At 39.0% G+C, this 12,790-nt stretch overlaps 1 protein-coding gene across 1 annotated transcript; it reads right to left on the reverse strand.

The window, feature by feature from the left end:
• Positions 1 to 724: 724 nt before the first annotated feature.
• Positions 725 to 12,786, reverse strand: LOC140231929 (uncharacterized). The gene is made up of 5 exons (XM_072312076.1): positions 12,553 to 12,786; positions 5,287 to 5,386; positions 4,041 to 4,180; positions 3,064 to 3,147; positions 725 to 2,165 (listed from the first exon to the last, which is right to left on the reverse strand). The coding sequence occupies exons 1-5, from the start codon at positions 12,784 to 12,786 to the stop codon at positions 981 to 983; spliced, it is 1,743 nt and encodes a 580-aa protein (XP_072168177.1). The 3' UTR covers positions 725 to 980.
• Positions 12,787 to 12,790: the final 4 nt, after the last annotated feature.

Raw genomic sequence — 12,790 nt, forward strand, 5'->3', positions numbered from 1 at the left:
CGCAAAAGGCCAAATGTGAGGCCAAAATTGGCCGCGCATTTAGCCACACTCTGGAGGTGGTCTCGGCCGCGGCCAAGCCGCGGCCGAGCCTGGCCTCTTCTTGGTGTAAACGCAAACTGGACCAAATGAGCAGCCAAATTTAGTCTGGCTTCCAGACCCTCTGCCCTTACTATTTCGCTATTCACGATATTAATCCCCTCAACGTAGAAAACTAGTATAGTTTAAGGTGGTTTTGTCCTGCAAAGGATTTTTCCTTCGGCAAAGACCTTTGCCCGAACAGCGACTTCGTCGCCACGGAATCCAGTTGGCAAAGGGTCTGAAAACCAGGCTATACCAAATTGTGTTTGCTTACAAGCAGAGAGCCACTATGACAAAATATTGAAAGGTTTGAATTAAAAGCGCGACCGAGCCCGGCAGTGTAAACGGACAAAATTGCGGGGCTCGGCCCAGCCCCGCACTGTAAACGGGGTCCTAAACGGGGTACCTAAACCAAAAATTAGCAGTTTTGGACATTTAATTACAGCCATATTTTTAAATTCATGCATAAATTAGCATGATTAATTTATTGAAAATAAATTTGAATATTTGTGAAATAATTACCAATTCAATTTTGTAGATTACCTTATGGGTGACGCACGTGCCAATTTTCCTTGCGATCACATGGTCAACGGCTAAGATCTTGGGCCCCCCCCCCCCAATCCTACGAGGCATCAAAATAGCCCAGTCTTTTTAGGGTTAATACAGAACTATGAATGATATCAATGAAATGAATACTGATTGTGGCATATCCTTTTCCTACCACACAATTCAAATGAAAACAAATGAAAACAAAGGGAAACTGACCAGAAATATATGTAAATTACTCATATAAATGAATATGAGCAAAGAAAATTGGATTCCATTGGGATGGAATATCATTTTCCTTGCACACTTTTCAATTTAAAGGAAGTCAGTAGATGTTTTCACACAAAAAAGGATCATCACAGTGATTTGTGAAGGTCAAGGCTTTTCACTTCCCGTGTGATCATGTTCGAGTCCACAGATATCAAAACCACATTGTCTCCGCGCACAAAGAGTTGGTTGACATGGCGACGCTTGAATTCCTCTGGTTGTATCAACCTCTTTCCACTCTCGGGATCAAGATGCACACCTTTCCGAGTGCCCTTCCCCTTTCGGGATCTCTTGCCTTTGGACTTGCACCTTTGCGCAGTGCAGTCCGAACTGTCTCGTGCACCCAGTGTTAAGGCTGAAGAGAACTGAGATGACAATGAACCTGAACTTTGTGGAGTATGCGTGCTGGAAGACATACTGGACACAACTGCTGAGGAAGTGCTCGAGGTACATGTTGACGAGGTGTGTGTGGTGGTAATTGCTGAAGGCAGTGTACCAGACCTTCTCAGCATCTTTATCCCATCTGCAATTGTACCAGGCACCTCGACTCCAGGGGCTGAATGAATTAAATCTGTTGTGGCACATACATCTTGTAGAGCAGAACCATCTGCAGTGTTACCTTCTTTTGGCTTGGCTGTACCTGAAGGCGTGAGGTTTGTTCCCGAGGAGTTAATGGAAGATATCTGTGATGACTTTGCCAAGATAGCTGAATTTGTTGCAGCTAATACATTTGTTGCAGTATCCAATTTGTTCTTCATTAAATCACTGTTAGTGTCGCATGTCTGCACCACACTGCTGTCACCCTTGATCTCAGAGTCTTGGCTGACAGCTCCAGCTAAAGATGAGTCTTCACTAGACATACCAGTTTGTACGCTGGCAGTTCTACCATCCTTACTATCAGCAGCTGTAGCTACTGGCTTCTTGGATCTTTCTGTGGTTTTGCTGACAACTGTTTGATGATGACCGGTCGGACCGGCTTCAGAAGGTGTGTCCCTCAAGAGTTGTTGCTGGTCCACTCTTGAAATCTGCACATCGTCACTGCTGTCATCATCCACACTGTCTGATGTAGAGTCCTCCTTGCTTTCATCCACAGAGTCTCTTCTCGCATCGCCTCCCGGGCTACTCTTGGCCTCCCGCAACCTCTCCTCCATGATGGTTTCCCGCATGATGCGACACAACTGACAGGGTTTCTTCTCTGCCTTCGGCTTGTCTTTTGTATACGTCTTCTTGCATGGACCAGCTTCCTTTTTGGGTGGATTCAGGTTGGCCATGATCTGCAGATTTTAGAACAATACTGCCTTGATAAGTGCAAATCATGATAAAGATTACTTTCCAGAGATAACAGGCAGTGAAATTCCTATTTTTCACAAAACTGACAATACATGTTTTTTACATGCATATGTATAAAGAGCAAATCATATACAGGTACTACTTGGTGTGTTAAAACAGTGAAACTGGATGAAAGAGACAATGTAATACTTGTGATGCTTTTTTTTTTTTATAGGTTAATATGTACATGTATGACTAACATATTATGTTATAAACTAGTTTCAGGAATTTGTATATTTCATGAAAAATCTTTTTTTTTTTTTTTTTTTGTAGCATTCCCTTCATGTTTTCTTTACCGTATATCATTTTCCATACGTGATGTGATAAACTTCAGTAGTCTTCTCATCTAGCAATGGTTGTACCAAAAATGTAAAAATTCATAACTTTTCAATGGAATGTCTGATTTTCCTTAAACTTCACTGATGTGTACCACTAACTTTGCTGCATTCACTCAATCCAAATGTATATATATGGGCTTCATGAATACGCATTCAGTCCTAATTCACTTAATTTGACTGTCATTGTTTCATTATTTGTTTTCCAGCTGGGGAGGGTCAGAAGAGAGTTTGTACATGGTTTACACTTAACTATGAACCACACGCAACTACAGTATATCAAGACAGACACAGACACAGACAACAGACACACACAAAAAAGTATTTTGAATGTGTTTTGGTCTTGCAAACTGCAACATCTATGGTACGTACAGTGCATTTCCATTTTCCATTTTCGACCTTCTCCCTTAGAGCGCATAGAGACACTACAACGGTAGCGATATGTGCTATATAAGCACAGTAGTATTATTAATACTATTTTCATTCATAACCAATCTAGTACTCATACCATGCTGTATGTCAGTTTCTCCTCATGATGATACCGCTTGCCAGTGGAGGGCCTCTTGTAGATTTCATCCACATCTTTCAGGGCCTGATAAAAAAGACAAATGTGACTGGTGATGACTCAAAGTATAACATCATTCTATTACTCTGATAGAATGGGAGACAGAAGTGTGCACTTCACATAATGATATGTGCATAAGGGAAAATCTGTTTAACTACATACAGTCGACCTTGCTTAAAGGTAGGGAATCCCATTTGCATGTCTTAAATGAAGAGTTGTATAAATACAGTGGTATGTTGAAGAGAGTATCATTTTTAGAAACTCCCATAAAGTATTGAAAGTGGAAGGTAACATTTAGTACATTTTTATTGACCGTTAGAGTTTTAATTGAATTTTTGGGGGGGCTCACCGTAAATTCAGTACATTACTAGGCTACCTTTGCAGACCCATGCACTGCATGTGTGTCCATCATGTATATTTTGTGAAGAAAGTTCATCAAAACTTACAAACATTTCTATATACATTCTTGCCACACACTCTATATGTTATTACATCAGCTCTTATACTTTTAGATTTGTGTTTATAGATAAAAAAATACAGAAGACTGCAACAAAAAGGCTTAAGTGTGGCTGACACACAGAACTACTGAGTAGTTGAGTTTTGTGCATTATTCAAATTGTAGATAACTGTTGACTTCCAAATTTCTCAGCAATGGCCTAAACAAGTCCCCTGAGGTTCATATTTAATGTTTTGCTGCATTTTGGGAGGTCTGTAAAAGGTATCCCCTACCTTTAAGTCCACCTTGCATAAGTTGAATAATCACCTATTAAAGTCTAAGGTTTTTTCAAGTCCTCTTCCTTTCATATTCTATTGATTTTAATCCCTCGTAAGTTGAATTTTCTCTAAGTCGAAGTTATTTCTTCAGTCCAAATAGAGTCGACTTAGGCAAAGATGACTGTACTTACTATGCAAGAACTCACCATGTTGAACATTTTGTCATAGGCTATGACATAGCCAATGCACACACTGCGAAGGCCTTTGAAGCTGCGCACACACACCCTGACCCTGCAGTGTTTCTCTACACATTGTTTCAGGAGATCAAGGGGACCCTGTTGAGGATCTGCAATGAAAATTTATATCAAGAAAATTATATCTGTTAGTTACACAATACATGTACCATACAAACAAAAATTCTAGGATGGCAGGTCAGAGACAATGCATTATTTCATACCTATCCACAGACATGACCAATAGGACAAAACACACACACACACACACACACACACACAAAAAAAAACACACCCCACCTTTCAAGAGGTGGTCTTTTTTTTTTTTTTGCTCAAGAGCACAAGAGCTGGACCCTGCCTACAACTGGTGCAAGGGACTTTGTGCTTTATACATACACTCGCACTCAATAAAGTGCACTTCCGTCATAACATACATGATTATATAACAACATTTTTGTTACAACAAAATCAAAATACAGGTCCAAAGATTATCATCTATTTATGTTTATACCCTGTACTGTTTGGTTCTAACGAAATTTTTATATAATGAAAGAACACCACCAGTTCTGGGGACTTCATTATAATGGGAGTACACAGTATAAATATGTTGGGTTTTTTTTTTTCTTTTCCACACAGCAAGGACCACTCTGTACATACATCAAATTTCAAACAGACTGATTTAGTGGACTAATACAGCATTTTCATTACGGCACATCTAACTGCATTTTCATTGATGAATTTGAACTGAAAACTTTACTGCTGAGGACAATGAAATTGAATTTCACATCTGACTTTCAGATGGTCACCCAACTTAAACAATAACAAAAGAACTTGAAAAGCAAATATTATAATGGACTCAAGAATGTCCAAAGATAAATAAAGTGTGTCATCCTATTTTGACTCAATTGGTCATGTATATTTATGATTGTACATTTTTTAGGTGTCCAACACAGGTACTTGTATGCTTGAAAAGGTAAAGCATCCCTACTATCAACACAAGTTAATCTATGGAACCACCTTCAGACATTTTAACAGGAATTGCATGCAATAACCATGTGGTCCAAATACATTTAAACCACATCAACCAGGGGAAACAAATCAAAGGAGTGACTGATATAGAATAGCTTTAAGTGAAATAATACACCCAATTCAATTGCTAAAAACATTATTCGACAAGCCGAGGTCAGGATGAAGATTTCAGCAAAGTATCGGTACTTACCTTCCATGCGGGATAAGACATTTTGCCGTGTCCTTTTCCTTCGATCACCTCTGGCTTTAAGCAACTCTTTTTCCTTCTCAAGAATGTATTTCTGATGCATCTATGATTTGGAAAGACCAGTGCAAAAATTTAAATCAAACAGATTTTGTTTGAACATACTCAACTGTTACTGTTAAATAAACAGCACATGTGGATTGAGTTAAAGTGCAGCAATGTTAGTAGAACATAGAAGTTTGAGGAAATTAAACAATCTGTTGAAAAGTTACAAATCTTAACGGTTTTGGTGCAGCCATCACTGGAAGGGTAGACTGCTACAAGACAGTTTGTGACCTTATGTATGTACAATATTGTGTACAACAATACCTTATGTATGTACAATATTGTGTACAACAATACACAAATAAACTGAGAATTCCACAAAATTTCCTGTTTTATGAAAAGCACACATTTCCTAGCTTACTGACATACATGTATCAACATATGGGTAGTATTAGGGTATTAATAGGGTAATATTATTTCCCCTGCATTCTGAAAAAGGCAAGTCAGGTGCTCATTCAATATGGTAGAAACATGAAAGTATTGAATTTTTGTACACACATGACATCACCAAGTGTTATTTATAGTCTTCTCATCACAACGATGACTGCACCAAAACTTTGAAATTTTATAACTTCTGAATGGATTGTTCAATTTTCAAAGCTGATGTTTCTTACTACCGGTATGCACATTTATATTTGCATTTCATTCTCCTTTAAGAATTGTTAAATGGTATGCTCATTGTACACTGTCATTCCTTTTATGGTCTTACAGTAAGATTAGACATATAGACTAGACTTGGAATTTGTCAACACTGACAAATTATGTGATCCGATCTGTTCGTAAATCAACGATTTGAGTCTCCTGATCCCAATAGGCATGACCATACCGGTTTCATCTGTGTTTAGTGGACATTGGCCGTGTGATGTTTGGATTCTCATTTAGAAAAGGTAGTCAGACCTGACATCTATGGTACACAATTCCGTATACACTAACGAAGATACAGAATGAAGTATATTTGACCTTTGACCCCAATTTGCACAGACAAGATGGCATCTGAGCAAAAAGTGGTTATTTTGTGAAATGATTCTTGTAACATGGTCTTTACGTGTGCAAAATATGGGAAAGATAGGACATGTATTCACCAAGATACAGGATGATACATTTATGACCTTTGACCCTAATTTACATACCCAAGATGACGTCTGATCAAGTAGTTGTTATTTTATGAAATAATGTACGTGACATGAACTAAACATGTGCAAAATATGGGGGTGATAAGGCCTGTTTTACTTGAGTTATTGTAAAGAAAGTTGCAGAAAGAAAGAAGTATCTCAATACATCGAAGATAAGCTTTAATTTCAACCACATTTTTTGACGTGGTCCCGGCATCGTATCAAAAAATGGAGGGCACACTTTCGATAGCCCAAAGTCTCAGCTACAACCTATTAAAATCTGGGAGAAATTCACCGAAGCATAAGTGAGCTAGTGCTCGATAAAGACAATCATGTCAATTTTCACATCTACAAAAATTCCCTCCCATAGAGATAACACGTCATAACGAAGATAAAGAAAGAAGTACATATGACCTTTGACCCCACTTTGCACAGCCAAGATGGCATCTGAGCAAAAAGTGGTTATTTTGTGAAATGATCCTTGTAACATGGTCTTTTTGTGTGCAAAATATGGAAAAGATAAGATATGTATTCACCAAGATACAAGATGATACATTTATGACCTTTGACCCTAATTTACATACCCAAGATGACGTCTGATCAAGTAGTTGTTATTTTATGAAATAATGTACGTGACATGAACTAAACATGCGCAAAATATGGGGATGATAGGGGGTGTTTTTCTTGAGTTATTGCGGAGAAAGTTGCAGAAAGAAAGAAATATCTCAATACATCGAAGATAAGTTTGATTTCAACCAAGTTTTTTGACGTGATCTCGGCGTCGTATGAAAAAATAGAAAGAACTTTGACGACAGCTCAAAGTCTCAGCTACAACATACTAAAATCTGGGAGAAATTCACCAAAGAGTAAGTGAGCTAGTGCTCGATAAAGACCGTCATGTCAATTTTCATTTCCAGAAAAATTCCCTCCCATAGAGATAACACGTAAACTGGTTAAATTTGACAAGGTTACATTATATCCATTTTCACGAGGTGAAGACATCATCCGATTAAAACTTTGATGAATAAAACTTAAAGAGTATTAAATTGGCTACAACATACTAAAATCTGGACGAAATTCACCGAAGGGTAAGTGAGCTAGTCGTCGATAAAGACAATCATGTCAATTTTCACATCTAGACAAATTCCCTCCCATAGAGATAACACGTCATAATGAAGATAAAGAAAGAAGTACATATGACCTTTGACCCTACTTTGCACAGACAAGATGGCGTCTGAGCAAAAAGTGGTTATTTTGTAAAATGATTCTTGTAACATGGTCTTTACGTATGCAAAATATGGGAAAGATAAGACATGTATTCACCAAGATACAGGATGAAACATTTTTGACCTTTGACCCTAATTTACATACCCAAGAAGGTGCCCGATCAAGTAGTTGTTATTTTATGAAATAATGTAGGTGACATAAACTAAACATGTGCAAAATATTGGGCTGATAGAGCTTGTTTTTCTTGAGTTATTGCAAAGAAAGTTGCAGAAAGAAAGAAATATCTCAATACATCGAAGATAAGCTTTAATTTCAACCAAATTTTTTGACGTGATGCCGACGTCGTATGAAAAAAAGAAGGACACACTCACGATAGCCCAAAGTCTGAGCTACAACATATTAAAATATGGGAGAAATTCACCGAAGCATAAGTGAGCTAGAGCTCGATAAAGATAGTCATGTCAGTTTTCATTTCCAGGAAAACTGCACTCCCATAGAGATAACACGTAAACTGGTCAAATTTGACAATGTTACTTTTAATCCCTTTTTACGAGGTGATGCCGTCATCCAATTAAAATGTTGTTATAATATGACTGAAAGACCATTTAATGAGCTACAACATATTGCAATTTGGATGAAAATCAACAAAAGAATAAGTGAGATATGCTTGAGTAAACTTAAAATTCGATGACGTCATTTTGAAAATTTACTTTTTTTACTTTATTAAGAAATTTGATATCTTTTCATCATTTTTCCAGCATCGCCAACAAATGAAATGACATGTCCAACTCATCAGCTTTCAGAATATGTAAAAAAAATGGGGGGTCACCGTCCATCCTGACGAGTAAAATTGGATTTAAAATTGGCGGTTTTTTGCATTGTTGCGCTGTATATCGCCATTGACGCGCGCGCGGAATTTCAACTTTGACGGGCCCGTGTGACGTCATATTGAGTTAGATTGACATGAAACTTGGTAGAAATATTCCTTGACATTTCAGGCATCCGATAAGTGTGAAAAAACGGGAAATTTCTATTGCATATGAGCTGTGCGGGCGTATGTGTGCGCGCGCGTACGCGTCCGTCCAATTTTTTCAATTTTTCAAAAAATGCTCCAATTGGTCTGAAACGTGTGCAAAAAAAATTTGAGCTCGATTTGAGAATACAAATATTTCAACGCGCGCGTACGCGCACGTTTTGAGAGAAAATATGAATTTTGAGAATATGAGTAGAATGCGCATAACTTGAAATATATGTGACATAAATTTCATTGAAAAATTCTATTCCATTAATGAGATATGATTGAGAATGTGTTTTCATATAATGACGTCATAGTGACGTCACGGTCGACTGATCACAATGATACATTAGATTTGTCGTCTTTGGGACATGATACATATATGGTATGAGTTTGAAATTGATACTCTGAGAACTTTTTGAGTAAGTAGATACACAACTTTTGTCCAGAAATAAGAACAACCCAACAAAGAATCCGTACAGATACAGAAGGTGATCCGAGAGGATACTCGGATCACCTAATGAGTGGGATCGAGCAACAATCATTGGAAGTTTTAAAAAGAAACTTTGTTGAAATTTGCCAGGGGGTTCGAGTAGGCCCTAAACAAAAGACAAAAATTCTTAGCCTATACGGCACTAAAACTTCAACTTAGTGTTAAGACTAAGAGACACTGATTGAGCATTTTCCCACTTTTTGAAGAGCACTCATATTTCAAACAAACCATTCTGCAGAGCTATTTTTCTTGTACAATGTATTTAGTATAGCACAGACATCAGCAAATAGCTCTACTTTCTTTACTTTATTCTATTCTGGAAAAAAAGAAGGCAAAGATTACCGGTAGACACTGTAATTTGAGAGAGATACAACATACAAGTAAGCTGGGGCATGGCCTAATTTTTACATGTAGAGTCTACGGTAATAGTTTAGTATCCACCACATCCCCTCCCACCCTCCCACCCTCTCCCCCCTCCCCCCCCCCCCCCATGCTTGCCTTACCATTCTACTCTTCACTGTTGATTTGAATAACAATTTTATATCAAAATATAAAATCTTATAATAATCAATAGCAATAACAAACAACATGACTATTTTAGATAATATGATACATGTTGGAAAAGCATTACATGCACTTAACATGTATTGGCAACAGAGGGGATAGGGGTGTCGGGTGTCAGTTTCAAAGTACAGCTCAACTGAGTGCAGGAAAAAATAACATCCCACAAATTTGAAGCAGCTACTAAGTACTTAACTATACACAGCCCAGTCGCTGTATAAATAGCGACAGGGCTGTACCGTCATGACCCACAACACAAAGAGAGCTCAGCGATCGCATTGCGATCGCTTTTGAGTTTTGATACTTAACATCATTTTTTGTCACCTCAAACTCATTGAATGTAAATCTTAATTAATGACACTACATATCTATGTTATCGATATTGACATACACATTTCACAACTTACCAAAAATGAAGATTTATACAGCATGTGCAAACGGTAAATCCGATAATCGGCAGTTCATGCAATCTGAATGCACTTTTAAAGGTCACGCTGTCGACCGTGCTGCTACCAAAGAGCGCAAGCATGCAATAGATCGCTGCACTTCCAGCCCACAGAACTCTACACACTGTGGTAGAGTTCGGTGTTCCAGCCACGCACACACACGCACGCACAATTTGCTGATTTTTTTGTTCAATGGACTTAAAGTGAGGGCTCTCTGTGGACTTATGTACCTTCTGTATTCCAAGCATGCACTTTCCGTGAGTAACGTACAAATGTGTATCTTATAAGTAATGTATAAATTAATACAAGTTTTGAAGTTGCGTTGTGATTCCCCACTTTGATGGCGAGGCTCCAACTGCCTGACTGGTCGGGCTACTCAGTAAAATTACTTAGATTTTCTAGAGCACGTACCTCAAAACTTGCATTTTCATACACTTGTGACTAATCTAAATTTATATAGGGTAACATCCCCAGTATTCGGTCACTTAAGCTTTTTTGCAATATTTTTCAAACTAAAATAATACATACATACATCATATCTACAGCAATGTATGTGAAATATATCAAATTTCTTTAATCTCAACTTTCATTTCGTTAAATATCTCACAGAATTGCACAAAATCACGAAATATTTCACCTTGAAAATTCCCCAGTATACGGTCATCGGCTCCAGTATTCGGTCACGCGATGTGCGCGTTCAAAGTCAATGCGTGTTCAAGGCAGCTGAAAAGCGCACGCGCGCTACCTTGTTGGCGCAAAATTGCATCGGGGAAGTTGCGGCGACCGTTGGAGACCGAATACTGGGGCCTCGGCACTTGCATTCAACCCTTGTACATTGGGACACTGTATCGGCACGTACGGACATTTTGTTTTTCTTTTGCGTTTTTGAGGATACCATTAATTACACTCCAAGCTTGCGATAAGCGAAAAATCCCGCGAGAGAACGGCGTATTTCTCGATTTTTAGCGCTTTTTCGGTGACCCATACTCTTAAAACTGGGCCTTATCCGCACGCGCTTTTGGAAAGTAGCGCCGATTCTGCACTTTTGACGGTAAAATTTGGGGTTTTGGATGGATTTTTGGAGGGGGCTAAGGGAGTTTCCTGTTGTGAATGAGTGTGCAAGTATGTGAATTAGTTAGCCCGACCAGACGCTGTTAATACGCTACGCGAATACAGCGTCTGACCAACGAGCGGGCACCTACAAAGTGGGGAACCACAACACAACTACAAAACTTATGAAAATTTATACGTTCTTTTTAAACAATGTACACGTTACCAAACGTTACTCACCTTAAGTGCATGCTTGTATTACAGAAGGTTCGTAAGTCCATTGAGAGCCCTCGTGATAAGTCCGTGGAACCAAAAAATGATACTTTCTGGCTGATTCCCTAACACCGTCAGGGTTCATCGTTGCAGAATTCAAAATGGCGCCTTGATCTCTGCGGAAATCTTTTGCGTGCGTGCGATGCGCTGCTTGAGTGTTGGTGTAGCAGCAAGGTCGACAGCGCGACCTTTTGAAAGGGCATTCAGATCATGTGACCTCCCGGATATTGAAAATGGTCTGGCGTGAAAGACGATGTACCGTTCGTGAACCGTTCACACATGCTGCATATAACCATCATTTTAGGTAAGTTATTAAATCTAAATTTCAATATTCATAGCATAGATATGAAGTCTCATTATCATTTTGTTCGTCAGATGAGTTTGAAGTGACAAAAAAATGATCTAAAGTATCAAAATTCAATCCGATCGCATGCGATCGTTGGACCCTCTTTGTGTTTGGAGCTTCGTTGGTACAGCCCTGTCGCGCTACGTATGTACAGCGGCGACTGGGCTGTGTATAGTTAGTGAATTAATGTGATTTGTGTGTGTTGTGACAGTTGAACTTACTGGCTGGTGACTAGTGATAAGTGACCGAATACCGGTGTCTGACCGAATACTGGTGCCCTTACCCTAGATAACTTAGATTCTAGAGACCCTATGTAAAGTTAATGTGAGTTGTTTACATGTGCAGGTGAGTAAAATTTCAGGCAAAGTGATCAATATATCTTAATTAAGTTTCTATTCATCATGTTCATAAAAAACAAACAAAAACAAAAACAAAACAAAACATTAGGCCCTTTTTAGGCCAGGGTGTCAATGAACTAACGTTTTTGCTTACTTTCTAAATAGGACATAACATCCAGCCATCATACACAGGCCGCACGCGCACAGTGCGCGTGTCGTGAAGCGACAGCCGCAGCTAGTGCCACTGCACTCGACGCCACGGCGCGCCGCGGCGCCTGGTCGGGTCGCGCGGCCGGGCTTACTTACACGTTCCAGTGCTCGTTTTGACGTTGTTGGAGGGGCCGGTTTTTCTCCTCCTGTGTTCATAAAACGTTCGTATTCTGATAAGTTATTGAAACATGAGGCATCTGTGATTGGAAGTCTGACTTGTGATGAATAAAGAGCCTTCAGAGGATTGAAGTTGGGGGAAAGAACATCGATTTCCTCATCGATTTCGTCGTCTTCTGGTCCATCATCCATTCCTTCCATGGAGGCCGCCATCTTT

The sequence above is a fragment of the Diadema setosum genome, chromosome 8 (genome assembly GCF_964275005.1).
Source record: "Diadema setosum chromosome 8, eeDiaSeto1, whole genome shotgun sequence".
NCBI lineage: Eukaryota > Metazoa > Echinodermata > Echinoidea > Diadematoida > Diadematidae > Diadema > Diadema setosum.

What these genes read in the sequence shown, in the direction of transcription:
- LOC140231929 (XM_072312076.1), bottom strand. Translation starts at nt 12,786, where the DNA reads ATGGCGGCCTCCATGGAAGGAATGGATGATGGACCAGAAGACGACGAA. An exon ending in TGTCTTATCCCGCATGGAAG is followed by an intron (nt 4,181 to 5,286) that starts GTAAGTACCGAT and finishes TTTTCATTGCAG; the next exon opens with ATCCTCAACAGGGTCCCCTT. An exon ending in AGAAACTGACATACAGCATG is followed by an intron (nt 2,166 to 3,063) that starts GTATGAGTACTA and finishes TAAAATCTGCAG; the next exon opens with ATCATGGCCAACCTGAATCC.